General features: G+C 49.1%; 1 protein-coding gene across 1 annotated transcript; it reads right to left on the bottom strand.

The window, feature by feature from the left end:
- Window positions 1-3,841: 3,841 nt before the first annotated feature.
- Window positions 3,842-20,942, bottom strand: LOC149348944 (uncharacterized). Its single transcript, XM_089541872.1, has 7 exons — window positions 20,877-20,942; window positions 19,467-19,686; window positions 17,005-17,474; window positions 14,564-14,803; window positions 12,673-12,800; window positions 7,685-7,919; window positions 3,842-4,162 (listed from the first exon to the last, which is right to left on the bottom strand). The coding sequence occupies exons 1-7, from the start codon at window positions 20,925-20,927 to the stop codon at window positions 3,842-3,844; spliced, it is 1,665 nt and encodes a 554-aa protein (XP_089397998.1). The 5' UTR covers window positions 20,928-20,942.
- Between the last annotated feature and the right edge of the window lie 617 nt (window positions 20,943-21,559).

The following is a 21,559-nucleotide window of genomic DNA, read 5'->3' as shown; positions in this document are numbered from 1 at the left end:
GAGGTTGTCACAGCCATGGGAGGCGTTATGAGAAGGAGGAATGAGATGCTGTCCCGTAAAAGTGGTAGAAATTCTTGTTTGCCTTTATATGCACATTAAAGTCTCCACCTACCTTGCCACCCTGGCAGGTGGCAGTTAATGGATGATCGCGAGAGTTCGCTCACTGTTGTCAGTGCTAAAGCATGGAGGCCACATCTCTGTCCAACTCCCCACGTACCTATAATGCGCGATTCAGGCGCCCACTGACCTAGTGAGCCAGTTATGCGCACTTCCTTTCATTCAAATAATCAGAGTGTAAAACGTTAACACCAATGAACTCCGACGGCCTATGGCTTCAGCGCCGCGTTTCTGGCACAACATTGTGAATGCCTGCTGCCCACATCTCTCTCTCTCATAACCTCAAGTACCCATAAGCGCGATTCAGTCGTCCACTCACCCAGTGAGCGAGTTATGCGCGCTTCCTTTCCTTAAAATGATCGGAGTATAAAACGCCGTCAACACGAGTATCTGTTCTCGCTTCGGCGAGCGCGGCTTCGGCCGCTTGTCTTTGAGCAGCGTCCGCTCCGGCGGACGCAGTTGTTGCTGCGACGCGCGTCTTTTATTTCCTTTTTCTCTTTCCTCTGATCTTTTAACTCTCCTCTATCTGCACGTGGCAGCGGTGGTGGCTTGGCTCGAGCCAGTAGGCAGGCCCGTGCAATTTCCTTTTCATCCTTCTCTCAGTCACAACAACGACGAACACAACGAACGCGGACGGCCTTTGGCTTCAGCGCCGCGTTTCCGGCACAAGGTTGTCAATGCCAACGCATGCAGCGCACGTGCATCACTACCGCCACATAACTTAAAGAACGATTGAGGTGTACACTGTTCCGAGAGGGCAGTTATCCTTTTCTTCTTTCACTCCCACCTTCCTCCTTTTCCTTACGGTGCGGTTCAGGTGCCCACCGAGATATATGAGACACACACTGCCGTTTCCTTTCCTTTCCTTAAAAACGAATTTACGAATTTATAGCCTTCCCTCTGCTTTCCAAGCTCCCGCTCCATTGGTTTCGCAGCATAAAAGCGCGACTAAGGTGTACACTGCTGAAACGGGCGCCAAAGAGCTGTGCTCTATTAAGAGTAGTTGCAACCAGCCCCGGTCTACGACGTCCTGTATTAGTCCGCGTACCACTTTAAACAGACCACAAAATAAGCTTTGTTCAATGTTTGGCTGCTAACAAACAAGCCAGAGAAAAAAAACCGTTCTGCTTGTGATTTCGTCCCGTTATTAGCTTCAGGATTAGGTAACAAGAAAGGCTTTAACAACGATCTACTTTTTGTCACGGAGGAATGGCGATACTGGATGTGGGCGGAGCTTCACGGCGTACTTGAGTTGTACTATAGTGCCTAGAATATACTATATTCTAGGCACTATAGTTGTACTGTAGCATGGCGTGATCCGCAACCGGATTCGCTTATGCGCGCCGGCGGAGGGCGCAGCTGGCCGGCACCTGGTGCTCCCAGGGCACGTGTCCCAGGGTGATCTGCTCATGCGCAGTGGCGCCCCGCGGAAGCGGATCGCGTTGTACAGCAAATATAATGCGCAGCGCCCCACAGTTGACTCTACTCCACAGGCAGCTTCAACTCTACCATATATTGTGCGCTATTGGCGGGCGATATTTGCCGCTGCCTCGCGGGATACTTAATGCCTTTAGAGACGTGAGGTGCAAACCAAAAATTATACGAATGGGCATGCGCAGTACGACATAGTTAAGGCCATTTGTAAACGACAGCAACGCCCTCTGCAGTGCGCTGTTTGCGCACTTAACACAAGTATGAGTAACGCGAAACAAAATATCGTTATATAAAAAGAATAAAGGTAGCAAAGGTCATTATCGCCTCCAGGGAAACCACACCTATACATGATGATGATGATAACAACTTATTTCCACCGATGTAGGAGGCCCCCTACTCCCCGTCCCTGGCACGCAGGCCTAGGGGACGGGGGACGGGACCTCCGCGACTAGACTGGCGAAGATACATTGTCTCTTCGCGGCTTCAGCCGCCAGGCGGACAGCTCGTTTCTGGTCGGCGGGGACCTCGCTTCGCAGAAGGGCCTCCCAGGCTTCTCTACTCTTAATATTGTCCTCAGCACCCGGGGATCCAGGGCATTGCCAAATTATATGATCGAGGGTCCCCCTCGCTCCGCAGGTCTTACATTTGTCACCTTTTTTATCGTTTAACGTGGTTTGAAATAACCAGACAGGGTTAACGAAATTTCCGGCCTGTAATCGTCGCCAGGCGATGGCCTCTGTATTGGTTAAGTTTGGATCTGGTGGTGGCATTAGACGCCTGCCTAATCTGTAGTGCACGGCGATTTCCGCGTACGTTTGCAAACGTTCGTCCATCCCCTGGGGGTCGGGCGGCTCTACAGTTACCCGGAAGTAGAGATCTCGGGCTAACATGTGGGCCGCCTCGTTACCGGGGACGGATGTGTGTGCTGGGACCCAAATTAAGGTGATCTTGCGATCAATTTTGGCTGCGGACAGAATTCGAGCCGTTTCTGGCGAGACCCTGCCCTTTCCGATGTTGCAGATTGCTGTTTTGCTGTCACTAAGAATAAAACTAGCCTTGGTTCCGGCGCAAGCAAGCGCTATTGCGACCTCCTCGGCCGTATCTATGTTTCTACTCCTAATGGAGGCGGCAGCGACTGGTGCACCTCGGCCGTCGACTACTGAGGCGACCGCCGCCCCCGACCTGCCACTCGCTGCGTCCACGTAGGCAACCTCATTTGCCCTGAAATTTCCGGCCCTTTTAACCAGCGCCTCCGCCCTCTTCTCCCGTCTTTCCCGGTGATGTTCTGGGTGCATGTTGCGGGGGAGGGGGGGAACGATGATATTCTCGCTGTACCGAAAGTTAATCACATCAGGATCCTCGGACTTTTTATCCAAGAGGACGGTTACAATGAAGGAACGATCAAGAAGCTCAGCAACTACGCTGCGCAAGTAACAGGGATCTTCAGGAGGGTCGCGCTGAAGGGCAGGGGCCTCAAAGAAAGCAGCCTCTTGAAACTGACGCAGGCCTATATTATTAGCCGAATATGCTATGCCACGCCATTCCTCGATATTAGGGTAAACGAGAGAGAGAAGATCGACGCAATTATTCGGCGTTGCGTCAAGAGGGCGCTGGGCCTACCTATCTCCACCTCTACAGACCGCCTGTTGGAAATGGGGGTGCATAATACTGAAAACTTTGTGGGCACCTTCACACACCACGCAGACGACAACGGGCGAGACAAAATTGTAGACTAGGAGAGTTATTGGCACAATTAGCAATGCAAGGCCGCGGTTGGAAAGTCAAACATGTACAGCGAATAAAGATTACACCTTTGTCTAAATGACCACCGCAGTGTCGTGCGCGAATAGGAGGTCGGCCCTTAGCAAGCAATTAAGCAATCACCATTCTTGAGAACCAGAGTTTAAAACAGGAACTTCGGGGAAGTACAGCTTTTCTCTCATACTAGCACTTGCACTTGGATATTGCCCTTGCTACCTAATATATTGTCATTATGTATGTAATAGTTCCGAACTAGCACATAATTCATATGTTCCTTGCTACCTAATAAATTGTCATTAGAGATATACATAGTTCGGAACTAGCCCACAATTCATCTGCTATGACGTCCAGCATTGGGCTAGTGGATAAGCAGGTCAAACATTATCGATGAGAATTATCCTTGAAACTAATCTGTGCAATTAACAGTAGCGTAACTGTACGCAACCAATCTGTACCAGTTAGAAAGCGTGGAAACAATATTCGGCAGTGACAGTTTAGGTCCTTGGCGGTTGGTATCGTGCACGCCGGCTCAGACGAACAGGCAGTGCAAGGTGGCGCCACCGGCGGACGGCGCGTCGCAGCCGAAGGCGCTGCCGAATCCAGAGCCGTTCATAGCCAGGTTGCACATGGATCGTGGCGTCGTCTGCTCTTCGTCGCAGAAGTGGCTGCAGTAGCTGACGTAGAAAGTCTGCGCATCGTTCATGCCCTGCAGGGACTTGAGTCGCAGCGGTGACGTGTCGGTGAGGGCTGCTCTCTGCATGGCAGCCAACGCCACGTCCAGGGCGAACAGATCGGCTGCGGCACGACGCTCGCGTGGGTCCCGAGCGGATTTCAGGCCGCACTCGGGATCCTGTGGGCAGTGGTAGGTTCAAACACGGAGAAAAAAAATTGACTTTAATACAGGTGTAGTTATATGCGCCTACACCGAACACTGAAAACTGAGCGAAGTCCATGGGAAAACTTTACATAATGATGGCTGCAAGCCCCACTGGAATGCCTAGGCAGTCGAAGAACAGATTGTGGACTGTATTGAAGCTCTTACACGGGACCATCGAAACGTGGGGAAAAGTGATCGGCTGTGAGGCGTACAGTCGGGGACAAAAGTCTCTGGCCCACGTGTTCCTCAAACGAAGCCGATGGCTCTATTATTATCAGGCGGCTGTAGACCACGCTTGTGGAGTTTAAAGAACAAAATTTTGACTTTCGCCTCCACAAGTGGGGTCTCCGGCCACCGGCTAATAGCAGAGCTGTCGGCTTCGTTTGTGGAACACGTGGTAGAGGGACTTTTGTCCCCGACTGTACATGTTCCCAAGTGCAGGACGAGCGGCAGCTGAGCTTTGCCCGTGTAGACGTATTAAATGCGCAGGCGCAGAAGCTGGTCATAGGGGTGAGAAACAAAGCTATAAATTCCGAAATAAAAGAAAACAAAACAAAAATTGGAGGGCACACTTAAGCTCAGCCTTAAAGGTATGACTTGATAGCGTAATCGATTAATTCCCATGTATGCAAAAGGTAATTCTCTTCTTTACATTCATATAGATCCCTGGGAGTCCTAGCTCATACCCTTCCTGGCGCAGTGGGGCAGTGGTTAGGCGATGCGCCACTGCCCTGCGATGCCAGGTGCTCCCAGCGGTGAGCCTTGTGTGTCCCAGGTTGCTCTTCCCGAGCGACCAATCATAACTCACCTGCCACGGTGGGCAGTTTGCTCACTATCCGGTGGACACAGGTTGTGACGACGTCGTAAGGTCACGTGACCTAGGTGGCCCACCTGCCTCCTAGGTTGCTCTCTGGAGACCACCTGCCAGGGCCATGCCCACGATTTTTCGCTCACAACGCCGACACCGGATTTTCTGGTAAACGGGGTCTTTAACGCTACTGCGTTAATAGACTGGTGGGCGATCATACGATGAGATGCGACAAATCGCATTAGCTGCAGTGGTTGTAGATCTCGCTTTTGCTTCGATCCCTTTTCCCACTGTATCCTTGAATTTGCGTTTGCCGCTGCTTTTATGCGAAGCATACTACTTTAGCTACCACTTCAGCCCTTCACCGTGGTTATGCGCCTCCAAATCACGTGATACATGACGTCACACCACGTGACACGATGATGCCATGCCACACCACGTGACACGATGACATCACGGGAGTGGAGAAACGGGGGCCCACCTCGCGCCGTCGCTATGGTGGCTGTGGTTGTGCGCCTCCAAATCACGTGATACATGACGTCACACCACGTGACACGATGACGTCACTGCAGTGGAGAAACGGGGGCCCACCTCGCGCCGTCGCTGTGGTTGTGCGCCTCCAAATCACGTGATACATGACGTCACACCACGTGACATGATGACGTCACGACAGTGGAGAAACGAAGGCCCACCTCGCGCCGTCGCTGTGGTTGTGCGCCTCCAAATTACGCGACACGATGATGCTTCGCATTCTCCAGGCTTAACCAAGTTAAGCCTCAGCCATTTTTTTCGTTCTGCTAGTACGTGTGTCCTGGTGTGCAGCGACGCATCTGTAGTGTTAGGTTGGCGTGGATGGGTGTTAGGTACGGTACAGGTGGGGTGGTAGGTCAGCTACGAAAGTGGTGTGGGGAGGTAGGTGGTGGGTAGTTGTTCCGGAGGGTCGAGTCTTTAATTGTTGAGGATTTATACGCCGCCAATTTTGGGGAATGACGCTCATACTGCTAAGGCAGAGCAGGGTTTCATGATTTTAACGCGATATCGGTAAAGCCCCCTTGTCGAGAAAATCCAGTGTTGGCGTAGTCGGCGTTTTGAGCGAAAAATCCCGAGCATGGCTTTGACAGGTGGTCCCCAGAGAGCAACCTAGGAGGCTAGGCCATGCGACCTTGCGGCGTCATCACAACCTGCCAACCGGATAGTGAGCAAACTGTCCCAAGTGTCAGGTGGCGCTTCAATTGATGATTCGTCGCTTGGGAAGAGCAATCTGGGTCGCACAACGCCCACCGCTGGGAGCACCTGCCATCGCAGTGCAGTGGCGCACCGCTTAATCGCTGGACCACTGCGACAGGAGGGGTATGAGGACTCCCAGGGATCTATGAACGTAAAGCAGAAAATGAACTGCATATATGGGAATTAACCCATTATGCTAACACGTCATGCCTTTAAGGTGGATTTGAAGTGTCTCCTCCGGTATTTTTATTTTCGTTTTCACATACAGCAGCCTCGCATGAGGATATATGCTGGGTCATGAAGCCTCCAGTGTGAAACAACACACGGACAAAAGGAACATGAGACGGCACACAGTGATGTGTCCCGTTTCATGCTCCTGCTATGTGTCGTGTTTCGCGCTGTCAGCTTTGTGATGCTATAACGGACGAGATTAGCAAAACGCCTTAAAGCACTTAACTGCAGGTGTTGCAAGGGTTCCACCTAGGCACATACAACGTTGTTCCATTCAAACAGCTATTCTTTTCTGCCAGTGTCAGAGAAGTAGCTGTGGCCTGAATGCCATTTTGAGCGAAACTGGCATCGTACGAGATGAACTGGTGCGGTATCGTTTCGTACGTACACGTATCAAATTCAGACTCGTGCTCGGCCCATAGCTTCCTTGCCCTGGTTCATTTGCAATCGGATCTCACTGCAAATCGCGTTTGCGGGCAACCCGTAAGTGGCGGGTATTTTAGCACTTTTATTTAATATCATGCTAAAGCAACTGTCACTGCTTTCCGTTGCGTGTTTTCTGAAGGTTGCCCGTAAATTCACTAACAGTACTAATTTTCCGTATTAAACGCAATCGCATGTTATTTCCTTTCCACCGCAACCGCAAGGCTCCTGGAGTACAAACGTTCGTGGTGCAAGCTATAGTCTTAAAGGTACACTGAGGATATAGGCGTTTGCCTGTATCGGTACAGACTACCGCGTTATAATCGCAAAGAGAACTTTCTCGCTGAAAACTGAGCTTTTATTGACTAGAAAAGACGAAAAAACGAATTACAGCTGTCGCCTCCACCGGCCGATTTCGAAACTAAAATGCATGCGTTGACGTTGTTTTTTTTTGGCTGGGATCACGGAGGTTGCGCTACTTCGCCATTCATTTAAAACGGTAGCGCTGTTCACTTTTGCGCCGTTTCATAGTTCCTTACAATTACGAACCAACTATCCCAAGCTAAATCATTGCATGAAAACATTCTACTTAGTGCACGACAATTTCCACGGGCTGTGCATGAACAATTTTCTTAGAAAACTGTCCTCACAGAACTACATATTCAGACATCCTCATCAAACGAGCACTCTGGTGACAAGCACCGGCTAGACTTTGACGTTAACACGCCGGACTGGATGTGTCGGCGCCGAAAGGAAATACGGTGATGGACAGAGAGGCAACAATCTGGCAACGGTGCGCGTCTTACACCCGCAGAAGAGTTCCGATGCCACCAGGAGAGCGGTCGACCGGCGTAATCTAGCGTGCGTCCGCGATCGTCCATGACTCGCACCAGATGGCGGGCCAGCTGGAATCCCAGGCCCGCGTACGTCATGGCCTGCGACCCGCGACGCCAGTACGAGGGCGGGAACATGGTGGCCAGACCGAGACGCATCAGGTTCAGCGAGTAGAGGTAGGACACTCGACTGTGCCGCCACCGGTACCTGCCGTTGCAACCGAATAAAGTTGTCACGCAGGACTCCGTCTTATCAATCCGAAACCGTTAAATGGCTCATCGACACGAAAACCCGGCGTCGCACAATAACTGGCGGTGTTACACAACTCCAGATTGGTCGAAACGGTGCGGGGGAAAATACGAAATATTTCATCATCATCATCAGCCTGACTACACCCACTGCAGGACAAAGGCCTCTCCCATGTCTCTCCAATTAACCCTGTCCTTTGCTAGTTGCCGCCACTTTATATCCGCAAACTTCTTGATCTCATCCGCCCACCTAATTTTCTGCCGCCCCCTGCTACGTTTGCTTTCTCTTGGAATCCACTCCGTTACCCTTAAGGACCAGCGGTTATCTTGCCTTCGCATTACATGCCCTGCCCAAGCCCACTTCTTCCTCTTGATTTCAACTAGGATTTCATTAACCCGCGTTCGTTCTCTCACCCACTCCGCCCTCTTCCGATCTCTTAACGTTACACCTATCATTTTCCTTTCCATAGCTCGCTGCGTTGTTCTTAACTTAAGCTGAACCCTTACCAAGTAATAATCAGTACTAGTACTTACAAGTGCACCAACTAAAAAGGCGTATAATTATAATTAAATGGGAATAAGATACTAAGATGATTACAAAATAATTAGAACGGATCTGGAATAGAATTGAAATATGTGGGAATCCTGGCTTTCCGCCGTGGCCTTTGCGCGGCTGTGCCGGCTTCCCGCGTTGTTTCTCCTCTTTCCCTTGCTCCCGCCTCAGGCGGTGGAGAGGCGGCTAAGTGACTAATCACTGTCATTTGGCCACAGCTCCGCCCCGGCTCCCCAACGGCCTTTGCCATTGGTGCCTTTTGGCGGGAATTCGGGACCCGCTTGGGGCGGCCGCGCACCGCGCGACCGTCCTAGCGGGGCCCAGAGAGAGAGATCCCTCCGAGACAGCGTAAGGTGCGTACGTTACTGTTTGTCCCTGCCGGCCTTCGCCGCTCGGACCAGTGTATATACTCGAGCTCGCCCGCACGTGTCCTCTGACCTGCAGCGGCCCGAGCCTGTCCAGCGGGGTCCAGCGACCTCCGACAGGCGTACCTTGCGTTGATTGCCCACCCTCTCTCGCAACCGGCCCAACGGTCGACACGAGAGGGAAATCACAGCACTGCCGCGGGGACATTCTCCTGCAGCGTCGTGCTAGCGGCGCGCATTGCTCGAGTCGAAGCTTCGTGCGCGCAGCGGAACCTTGCTCCTCGCGCGCCCCCGGGACGGGGTGACGATTGAGTGTGTGTGTACTGCTGGAGGACGACGTGAATAGACGTCTCCTTTGTGAACTTGGAGGCCTATTTCTTTGCGGGGAATCGCTCTCCTCCCAGCGGAGGTTGAGTGCGCCGCATCGGTGTCCCAGTGGTGTGTGGTGACGGCTGATCGGGGCCCTTGGCTCGCGCGAAGCTCGAACCCGCGGTGGTTGGTGGCCTGTGTCCACGTAGAAGCCCACAAATAGAATACCATCACTTGAGTTTTAATACGAAAGCATTTGATGGCTTCTGGTACAGAACTCCATACAAATATAGTTTATAATTAAATGGGAATAAGACTGAAATAAGATTATAATATAATTAGAAGGGACTTGGAATAGACTCCACCAAAAATGCCACGGAAGTAGTGAGCACCCCACAAAGCAAAAGGCAAGCGGACACACAGTCAACGGCTGTTCTCAATGGAAAAGCACACTCGAAGAGCGAGCGCGTCTCTAACTTCTTTGTCTTTCTGACGCCACGTGAAACCACCAGGTGGCAATATAATCCCACTACATGAGTTTTAATATGAAATCATTTGATGGCTTCTGGTACACAACTAGAAAGGAATATAATTATAATTAAATGAGAATAAGACTGAAATACGATCATAATATAATTATAACGGCTTTGGAATGGAAGGGAAATAGAACCTCATTACTTGAATTTTATTGCGAAAGCATTTGACTCATGGGCACGAAAACCCGATGTTGCTCAGAAAATGCCGATGTTCCAAATTCGCGATTGTTCGAAGCTGTGTGACGTCATAGAGAGCGGGAAAATACGAAATGATAACCAATAATAGAGTTTTTCATCAGCACATCGAGATAAATTATTGGGACCAACTGTACTGCGCAAACCACTGCCACTTAGTTTGAAACACTAAATCTAAAATTAATCTACAGAAACGTTTCTAAAGAAAGCAGTACGGCTTATTTATTTACCTTATATGAGATGATTCGCGTAAATGTTCTTTTTGAGTACTATGTATTCTAGGTCATAAAGTCTCCTCTACTACTAATTTATATATTTTTGTGCTGAATGTCGCAATTCTAAAGCCTAACAAAAAGTATATCGAAACCCGACCCACTGATTAGGTAACCTCCTCGCACCCGAACAAATTATTTTAAACCAACACTTCATTTCTTGATACTTCGTATTCTAAATTGATAAGAATTTAACCAGCGTAGCCTCTATAATGTGCCGTGCCACAACTTCAAACGGTATTTTCGCAATGCAGAAAGTTGGGCGAGTTGGTAATACATGTTGAACTTAGCGAAGCGCAATAAAAAGACAAGGACAAGAAGAAGAAGCACGCAGGACAAACGCTTGACATCAACTAGTTCTTTACTCGGAAAAAAAAACACATATATACAGATACATAGAGGGCGGAAACAAATTAGAAACCAAGCAATGAATCGGCTTTATCACATGTGTGTTAAGCGCGAACAGGCATCAAGGTAAGCAATTTCCTTGCGTGATAAGGTCAGGGAAGGAGTGCTGATACAATTTTCAGCTTTCTTTACAATGCGATATGCCTCTATAATTTCTCTGTCAAGCCTATTTTTTCTTTTACCGCATGTGCGTGTGGCATTGAACTGCGGCTCATTTGCTTTACATTTTTTACATGACTTGCAGTGTTCTGCTAGGTGCCCATCCGTTGCTACAGCTTGCACAGCACGACGGTGTTCCCTCAACCTATCGTACAGGCACCTGCCTGTCTGGCCAATGTATGACTTCTTGCACGGGAGCGGAATCTCGTAGACCACCCCTGTGACGCATGTTGTGAAACGGGTGGCATGCTTTGTTGTGCACCCAGGATGGTCATTCACCTCGTTGACAGCTCGACACATTTGTGAGAGCTTATTGGGCGCTGAAAACACGACGGATACCTTGCACTTCTCGGCCACTTTTTTAAGCCGGTGCGACACGTTGTGTATGTAGGGGATCGCCGACGGACGCCTAGTCTGGGGAGACTTTTCTTTTCGCTTCCCAGAGTTTAGCTCCTTTAGGCCTTCCACCACAGAAGCGATGATATCTTGTGGGAAACCAGCCCTTTTCAGGCGCTGTGACTGCATCTGCACACTGGCCGAGACTTTATGCTGACACGATTTGTTGAAGGCCTCGCGTATGCAATTTAGGGCAATCCCCCTCTTTACTACCTTTGAGTGGGCCGAATCATATTTCAAAATGCCTTTTTTGGTACGCGGCTGATACACCCAGCAGACTTTATCCTTACCTAGACTCAAACAAACGTCAAGGTACTGCAGACTGCCTTTGATAGGATCCTCACACGTAAACTGCAGACGGTGGGAACAATTTTCGAACACCTTGACCACATTTTTTATAGCATTGCCACTTTGGCCACCTTCTGCCGATTTCATAACCACAAGATAATAATCCACATACCTCCACAAACTCTCCCTCGACCACCACGTCTAAAGAATGCCGCAAACGCTACACGGCGAAGTAAATTTTGGTAAGGATGGGCGAAGAGTACTTTTTCGAAACTAGATCGAGTACCAATAGGCTTGCTTTTCTATCGACTCGAATACGAATAGTGTTGTTAAAACCGAATCGAGTACGAAATCGAAAAGGGAAAGGAGCGAATCCAATACGAATCTAACATTTATGTGACCATTTGCTACTTGTGCGGATATGTGTACAAAATGTATGTACATTCGTAAGAAGCTGTAAGGATAGAAGCAGCACTCAAGTCTTGGAGTTAGTGTTGCTCTGCGGTGTATTAGCGGGCCCTGTGTTTGAAACAGACTTTGAAGGAAATTACACCATGCCCTATTCGAACGTCGCACCAGTTATTTGAAAACTATTAGAAATTCGAATCGTTCCGAATAATTTCGAATATACCTTATTTCATTCGTTCAGCGGAACGAATAAAAATTATTTCACTGAAACAAATGGTTTGTGTGTGTGTATGAGCATGTAGTGACTTCGTCTATCATGCAGTGTAACCCAGACAATGATTGGTGATTGTTATAATCGGTAATGCAATCGGTAAATGTGATTGTAATCGATGACCGTGATCGGTGATGTGATTGTGAGGCGATTGTGAAATCAAGAAGCTAAGGAAGAAGGGACCTATTTTTAAGACGCGGCAACAGGCAATCCAAAATATATCAAAAAGATCAATTTTGCTGATTGTATATTTTAGAAACTGAGCATTCCTTTTGTGGGAACCGTCAGGGTGACATTAGACACCCTACAGCATACCGTGTACTGTTTTACCGTCACCAATTTACCCGGATCCCGCCCACTGCCAGTGAGCGCGCGCTGATTGGCCCCGATGTGGCAAGCGTGCGTGCAGCTGCCGGATAGCTAGCGCCATCTGTCGCCCTCGAGGTGATCTGCGCATGCGCACTGATGGTGGGCGGGGTCCCGGCACTCCGCTAACGGTATCATGGTGCGCAGAATTCTAAAGATGTCTATTCTTTCGCAGAAGCACCGTACCTGGCCAACATGAGGCTTTCGTGGTACCGGTTGCTGAGCGCTGCCCTCAGTGCCTTGCGCGAGTTCAGCCAAGCGGCAAAGAAGGACTCGCTGTCCAGGGGGAAATCGCTGTACAGAAGGTCGAAAACCTGCGGAGAAGACGAACATGATACTCTTAGCAATCGGTAGCTGGGGCACCGGTAGCGACGCTAACATCTGAAAGCCGGATGTGGACGACTTTATTCCACATGTCGTTGTAATGGCTGCGACATAGTGGAACTCTGTTCTGGGGCTCCACATTAAAGTAATCTGGAATTGCACTGTAAGACAGCGTAAGGCAAAATACGCTAGTCGAGTTGGAGTCCGGCTTTTTTAACTGCGCTGCATTTCAGCGGCCCTAGTCGAGTTTAGTCTGGAAAGTGCCGGTGCTTAGTGGTGTGCACATATGCCATTTCGGCCATTATCAGCATCCTCTTCTGCTGCGTGAAAACAAATGGAGAGCTGCCCATACCAATGCTCTCGTGTTATCTCTGGCGCTATGCACTCTTACCCGACACCTGTGAATTCACTAGCTTTACCGCTCCATCTTGTCAGTGCACGTTAAATATCCCATGGTGGTCGTAAGCATTCCGGAGCCTTCCACTACGGCATCTCTTTTTCCCTATTCTCTTTCACTCCTTCCTTTATCTTTTCTCTTGCGGCGCGGTTGAGGTGTCCACCGACCCTGGGGTGTGCCCGAATTCCTGTTGAAATAAAGTTTTTCTCTCTCTCCACCGAGATATCAAACAGTCACTGGCGCTTTCATCCCTTCTCTTGCGGCGCGATTAAAGTGTCCACCGAGATGCGAGACAGTCACTGTGACATTTCCGTTCCTCAAAGAACCACAGAGTTGCCAAACGTGCCAATGGGCAAATACATAGGAAGGAATCTCTCATCGGGGTCGGGTGAAGTGGAGTACGATGCAGATATGGTCTGGGATTGTATGGGATATGGGATGATGGTTTGGTTTGGTTTATGGGGTTTAATGTCCCAAAGCGACTCAGGCCATGAGAGACGCCGTAGTGAAGGGCTCCGGAAATTTCGACCACCTGGGGTTCTTTAACGTGCACTGACATCGTACAGTACACGGGCCTCTAGAATTTCTCCTCCAAAGAAATTCTAGCCGCCGCGGCCGGGATCGAACCCGCGTCTTTTGGGTCAGCAGCCGAGCACCATAACCACTGAGCCACCGCGGCGGCTAGGAGAGACGGTAATACAGCGCACAGGACAATATACTAAAAAGAATAGGACAAACATGGACGAACGATCGTCCTGTCCTTTCTCCTTAGTGTCCGTCTTGTTGTGCGCTGTATTACTTGAGGAAGGACGCTTAAATTACGTTTATGCATAAATTGTGGCGCCCGCATCTTTGAGAACTGGGCTTCAATTACGGCCGCTCAATCGCCAGCGAAAAAGCTTCTTGCGTTGCTCTGCAGTCGACATTACCTTCGAGCTTCGTTCTACCGCCTACTGCGTTTGTGACGTCAAATTATTCCGCGCGTCGTCGTATAACCCTGACGCACTCTAAGAACGCGTATTCATCCACGAACCCGTCGCGGTAACTCAGTGGTTCGGACGACTGGCTGCTGGCCGGACAGCCCGGGTTCAAACCCGGCCACGGCGGCCGCGATTCGCTGGAGGCGGAACACAAAAGGCGCCCGTGTGCTGTGCGATGTCAGCGCACGTTAAAGATCCCAGACTGTCGAAATTATTCTGGAGCCCTCCACTACGGCACCTCTCTTTCTCTCTTTATCTTTCACTCCCACCTTCTTCCCTTACGGCGCGGTTGAGGTGTCCATCAAGAAGCGAAACAGATGACGCTGCGCCTTTCATTTCCTGATAACCAATCATCACTGCCTATTAAAAACGGTACCTCGAGATGCAGGAAGGGCTCATCCGGCCAGAGGCGCAAGCGACTGTGTGCTGTCAACTTGGTGATCGCCTCTGCCTTGGCGCCGTTGGAGATGACCCTCGAAGCGTGCAGCAGGCCAGTCATCGTCTGTACCGTTTGGTTGAGCACGGCCTCTACCCGCTCCCGCTCCTCGACCGGAAACGCGTCGTGGAAGAGCGGCGCCGACTGCGTCAGTTGAGACGGTAACGAGCTGTGTCCTAGCTGCACCCCACATTCCCTTCCGAAAGCGTCAGAAAGAGCAGTGCAGCGCAGAAGTGCTATACGTGATGCATGATAAATTGATTTTAACGAGAAAGCCTTAAGGCACCCGTTCAGCGGAAAATCCGGCGCCGGCGTTGTGACGAGAAAATCCGGATTCATTGTGAGGGTCGTGACGTCACAACGACATGGTCTCGCGCGGTAAATTCAAACGTCTCACAACAATCACACAGTCAAACAATGAGGACGTCACTACTCAATTCCTCATTGGTCTACATGGTCGTTACGTCATTACCCAACCATTACGTTGTTGCTCTGAAGAAAGAAAAGCAATTGCGCTGAAAAGAAAAATGGTGGACCCAAGACTCCAACCGCTGTCCCTTGGGTTGTGAGCCAAGCAGGTTACGCCTCGACCACTGAGGAACGTTTGTTAGGATTGGTGAAAGGGAGGCCTTGTGTCTTGTGGCAAAAAAAGAAACAAAAATGTTAAAAAAGTTAAGATAAAGTGAATTAAAGAGCAATGTTCGTGTCTGTGAAGTAATACGCAAAGAGGACCTCAGGCCGCTGAAGGAATGGTAACGCTATTGCATCATACCCTTAACGCGGAGCTTAGGCGTCCCCCGAATTTTCACAGCACCAGTCGGTATAGTCAGCAGCTGACGATTAGTGCTGGAAAATGTCACTTGACACCTGAAGTACGCAAGGAGAGATGCTGCCGTGTAGATATCTACACAGAAGCAAACGCAGATAGTCGGGCGAGTTGGTGGTTCATAACACTTGGTTCATGTTGCCAGCGCAAAAAAAAAAAGAAAACCGCGGACAGACGGCGAGTAGACACCGTGGTTGGTGTCGTTCGTAGTGTCTACTTTCTCTTTGTCCGCGTGTTTTGCACTGGAAACATCCCTTAATGTTGTGGGTGATATCCATCAGCGCTCCACAATTCCTACGCTAAAACAGTGAGGAAATGTCATCTAGATGACGTGCCCGGTGTTCTTATTCACTGCTTGGCCAAAGAAAGTATCAGTAAGGTTGGGTTACAGCAGATAGGTACGAGAGATAAATGGGAACATCTCAGATATCTCATATTTACTTGTGGCAATCTCCTGCTCATAATTCAGAGGATGAAATAGAGCAGAAGATGGCGTGGCGTGTACCAAAACAAAGAAACAACAATGGTACGCCCAAAAGTTAATACGAAACTAAGCTCACTGACCAGGCCAAGGAACAACAGTTTTAGCTATAGAGTAGGGTGCTGTTAGTTGTCAGGTAGTTTATCTAGAGCCAGCGTTCGTGCCAGAAAGGGTAGAAGGATTTGGAGGGAATTTGATAATCTACTAGAAGATACGGAGAGCAGTTTACGCATATTCCTTAAGCGGAGACACTGCCGCCGCGGTGGCTCAGTGGCTATGGCTTGCTCCTCGAGAGAAAAGAAATTAAAAATAAAGAAAACAGGATCAAAGTTTTCCAGTTATTTTGTTGAAGAAAAGCAAAAACTTGGATGCCTTCTTAACCACATGCTTAAAGATGACAATGAGACAGCATTTAGGCTAGTGCCTACTGTTCTCGCGATTTTCCAGCCAAAACTACGGTTTGAACCCGTTGCAATGCTTTTAAATGGTATGCATCTGCCATCACTTTGTGGAACGTTCTGGTATCTTCCATTGGATTATCAAATGGGATTAAACTAAACGGACCTAGAAAATCCACCGGCAAGAATCCAGCACCTGGCAGCAGCGGGCCTCTCGCAAAACAGTTCATCCTCATAGACCGCTTAAACGTAGGGTCCCCGTAATCACTCACCCCTCGACTTCATCAGATCGGCCAATCCTATTTTTATTCATTTAACCATTCTTTTCCTTCAACCACCATTATTACATTCACCAGTTATACCCTGAGGCCATAAATATTGTTCACAAAATAATTAATTTAACCGCCACCTGCCACGATTGGCAGTTTCTCACAATCAGGTGGGCAGGTTGTGATGACGTCGCAAGGTTGTGATGACGCTTCTTGAAGCAGCGCAGAAGACACGGACACAGAGAAGGGACACATACAGCGCTGTCTGTCTCTCTTCTGTCTGCGTCCGTGTCTTTTGGGCTGTTTTAAGAAGCCGGATTTTCGGCAGAACAGGAGCATTAATGCTGTTGCATTAAAATGTTCATTTTTGGTCTCTAATTTTTCCATTGCCTGTTACCATTGCGTACCTGGGCGATGCCGTAAGACTCGTGCACGGTTAAGAAGCACAAGACGCGAGCAGTGAGGTCGTGGGCAGCCAGCGCGTCAGTCTTGGTTCCCGCGACGAAAACGTCCAGGTCGGGATTAAGGGTCCACGCATAAGTGTAGGCCAGCGTCCAACCGACGACGTCCAGGAGCCTGGCGGGCGGTAAGGCGCTCAAAACGCCCGCCAGTTTTACCAGCCTCTGTTCGTGGACCACCAGCATCATAGCGTCCGGGGTCTGGAACGGGCCACCGGCGCCGATGTGCTTGTTGAGAAGCGCCGCCCACTCGTCGCTGCTTATGTTGCCCAGGGCGCCTCTGCTGTTCTGGAAGACAGTGGACGCAGGCAGCAGAGAATCGTGCTCGTCTGGGACTTCGCCCGACAACACGGCAACCCTGACGGTCATCTCATCTGACCGCAGCTGATGGACGGCTGTGTTTGCAAACTTGACAGCACCTGCAAAAGATGAAAAACCAAAAAAAATGTAGCAGGCTATCAATGCGAAGAATTGGGAAGAGTAGCTTGTTGCACCACTTGGCGCGTGGTACTGGGGTTCCCTAGTGCTACCAAAGCGATTTAAGCGGAAAATACATACTTCCCACAAAAACTGAGATGCTGGTATACAATTCAATATTCAACTCACATTTAAATTATTGCCAATTGGTGTGGGGCACTACAACATTCACTAACCTTGAACGTATTCATTTAATGCAAAAAAGATATCTCCGAAATACATATAATTTACCGTTCCGACATCCAAGTGCTGCTTTCTTTTGTCATTCCAGAGTTATTAAAGCACATAATCTTTATAAATATCGCCTCAGTGTTACTTTTAAAACAGAAATCAGGAAAAATGTAACAAATCTTAAAAATTTAGCAGATCTAAGGAAAAAAGAATCAGTCTATCCAACAAGACGTGGAGAAGAATGGACAGTGCCAACACCTCGACTAAATCTTGGTAGGGAATTCCTTCAGTACACACTTCCATCTCTTCTAAATAGGTATATCCACATTAACCTCGATTTGTTTTCTTTTTCACGTCGTGAACTACGTAATTTGTTTTTGAATAACATGGTTTAAGTTTCATTATGTATACATATTGCTGTTTCGTGTATTCTCGGGTGCCTCCTTGATGTGCTTGTTTTTTTTTTTAAATTGTATAAACTCTTGTGTTGCCTCCCTGTCAATAATCAGGATTGTAGACTCGTCAAGCTGCCCAAGGGCAGCTTTTTTCTACGATTCCTCCATCTGTAGTGTTAGATGGGAAATAAATTTTGAAACTTTGAGTATGCGTTACCCTTAGAGCCTTGGTGTTCCAGCTGACGGGGGCCGGCGGCGTGATACAGTCCACCAATCATAGCGTGCCATGCCGCACTCCCTTGCCACTCTTCCCACCCCACGACTCTGCTCGGTGACCGCGGTCGGTTTCCCTCTCTTCTTCCCGCCTCCTCTCGCCGTTGACTCAACTTCACCTCATCTCCCCCGACGCTTCACACATCGGACGCCAACGCCAGACACTTTTTCCTCTAATCGAGGTTCAAGTGCTAACGCATTGAAACACAAAATTTTAACAGTCTGCGCTACTAAAAAGTGACCAGAGGTATGCTGATCTTCGGGGGCGGATTCAAAGAAAAAAGACGCAGGGGAGGGACGACAAATTGGGTGACAGGCCGTGTGACCACATCCCTGAGTGAGAATTTTCGGCGCGGGAACATATCTGGCCCCCCTTTTTTTTTTCAACGAAGAAATTTCCAGGAACTAATGTGGAAACGGCATGTCCTCCACCTGTCTGCCCGTAATTTCACTCCTGGCTTCGAATAATGATTGCTTTGTTCTCGCATAATTTCGGATCAGTCACACTACCTTGAATGTGTCATGGTCAAGTATGAAGAGCGCTGGTTCCCTAAAGGTATATGATTAGCACAACTCGGATTAAGTGCTGCTTTTATGTCCCCAGCGGCGGTACCCGATGCTTTAATCGCTTTCAAATGAACTCTAACGTGTCATTCATATCAAAGAAAACGTGAATCGGGTCTTTGCGCAGACGACAGAAGTAATAACATTTCAAAGCCGTTTGAGGTAGACCACCGTGATTATCTAGAGCAACTTATATCGTCATTAGCCGGGTGTTAAGTGCTCTGGAGGACTAAGGCGTGTTCCATCATTGTGCAATTAGCCTTATCCGTCGCCGCGCGCAGGTTAAGCTATTTAAAAAAAAATTTTGTAGTCTAATTCTTAAACTGGCCCTCTGCCACTCCCTTATATCCGAACCGCAGTTCCGGATTTCGATGCATGGATCGCATCGGGAGTTTCGCTACTTGTTTGATCAAAGAGGTCTCTCGCGCCCTGAGTTAATTTGAGGTCACAGTTTCTCAACATGGGCACGCTCGTATGGGAGGGCCTGCCTTTCACATAAACGACGCCTCTCACATTCCTCATACTTCGTACCTCCTGCGATGAAGGACGCCACAAACCACACCGCCTCGGCATAGCCTTCAGCGTCCAGTTCCGAGAGCTGCTCCATGCGGTAAAGCGCCAGATGCGATGGCTCGTCGATTGCGACTACAGGTTTGCCGTCCGGGCCGTAGACCGCTAAGCGTACGTCGAACCAGAGCGCGACTCGCCAGTTGATGGCCAGGTCCAGCAGGATGTCCAGCACGTTCAATAGCTACGACAATAAAGACAGGACGGAAGGTGACGGTACTTGTTCGTGCATGATCGTGTCCGATGGCGCGCACGTTTCAAAAGCACCCATGTCTTGGCGCCGCTTAGCAGGCCGTTGAGCAAGAGCACGTTTTGTTCAACGTCAGCATCACTAACACATCTTTGACCTGAAGCGCGTGAAGCTATGCCGGTCACGCAGTAGTAGAACAACTTTATTCATCGAAAAGTGTGAGGAAGAGAATCATGGGATATTTGGATTAAAGTTCAAGGTGAACTCCCTTCCAGACTCGATGTCAGGTGGTTACACAGTACACAGCCTTGACGCGGCCTCTTCGGCCCTGCCCTTCGCATGAATTTGTACCTCCGGGACAGAGCCTGACACGCAATGGTACAGTCGTTGCCAAAAGTAACCAGGCTGCTTAGTTTGCTTCTCATTCGTATAGTACATCCCTTAAGGTTTCCCTAAAGATAAAAAAGTTCTTTTGAAGTTGAAGACAGGGGTTCTCCTTACCGTACAGAGATTTAGAGCTTGAGGGCTGGCGTAATAGCTTCAATATACGCCTGAGAAGCAAACCGTGGAGCCTGGTTACTTCTGGAAAATACTGTACTTCACACATAGTGTCTTAGAAGCTAAGTAGAAAAGGTCCCGGGATCATGCGGAGCCTACAACTTGAGACACCTAGCAGTGTTGAATGGGCAAGTATACCCATGTCAGCGGTCATTGTCAGTACTTATAAAAGACGCTCATAGCACTGAAATATTGTCTGAAATTCATCAATCAACGCCGAGAAAGCTTGCACCGCTCCACAGACTACAAAGTGGTCGCGGCCCTTGCGCGGTTGGTGCACTGGATACTTACACGTAGTGATTTATCGCTCGTTTTGCTGCCATGAGAGGACGGCGAAAAGCTTTCGCAGGAAGCTCTTCTCACTTTCTTCGAATAAAAAAAAAACCTATCTGGTAAGATCATGCATGCCATGCTGGGACCATGGTTTATGATGGGACTGATATTTGCTGCGGGACATAATTTACTTCAAAACTGGGCGAACATATAGGAACGAATAAAGGTGAAAGAAAAGTTACGAACACTTATCAAAGTTTTTTAGCTGGAGGACCCGTGCTATAATCCTCCGCCTCAGTAAGACTGGCGCATTCCTCGAACGTTCATTTATGAGACCAACACTCGGCACGCACCGCTGGTGGTTCTGCGGGCGATGCCGGCCAGGGCAGTCCACGCTCCCTCATGAAGTTCACCAAAGGCCCGGCGGACTGGTTCGCACGCTTAGCTTCGCACGCATCTAGCGCCCTGAGCGCCTTGAAGGCGGCCCTCGACGTGTGCTTCGAGGACAGCACGGAGGCCGGGTCGCCCAATGCCAGCATCAGTTCGCGCCCCTGTCGGCGGGCGGCCCTCATGGTTTGAGGACCTTCCGCAGCGGCCGAGGCATCGGGGTGATCACCACCGCACACGTACCAGTGGAAGTCTGCGTCGCGTATTGCTGTCGTAAGCCATGGACGTGCCCTTATAAAATGGTCTATGGACAGTCTATAGACATCTTGTAGACTCTATAGCCTTCTTATAGATATTTTTTGTCTATACATACTCTATACTATAGACTGTATATAGACAAAACTCTACTAAAAGTGTGTGACCATAAATCTCTAGATTGTCTATAGACCGTCTATAGCATTTGTATTGCCTGTAGACTGTTTTCTAGGACACTCTATAGACGTCTATAGAGAGTCCATAGATTTTAAAGACAGAAGTCTGTGAATAGTCTATACACTATATAAAAAAAATTGGCAGTGGCTTAGCTCTGCTATGCGAGGATATACGTAGCGTGAGGTATTATCTTGGTTAAGCTTGTTGTTATTAGCTT

Source organism: Amblyomma mixtum, chromosome 4 (assembly GCF_055824585.1).
Source record: "Amblyomma mixtum isolate Tamu chromosome 4, ASM5582458v1, whole genome shotgun sequence".
In the NCBI taxonomy this organism is placed as follows: Eukaryota; Metazoa; Arthropoda; class Arachnida; order Ixodida; family Ixodidae; genus Amblyomma; species Amblyomma mixtum.
This window is presented reverse-complemented; position numbering and strand designations above follow the sequence as displayed.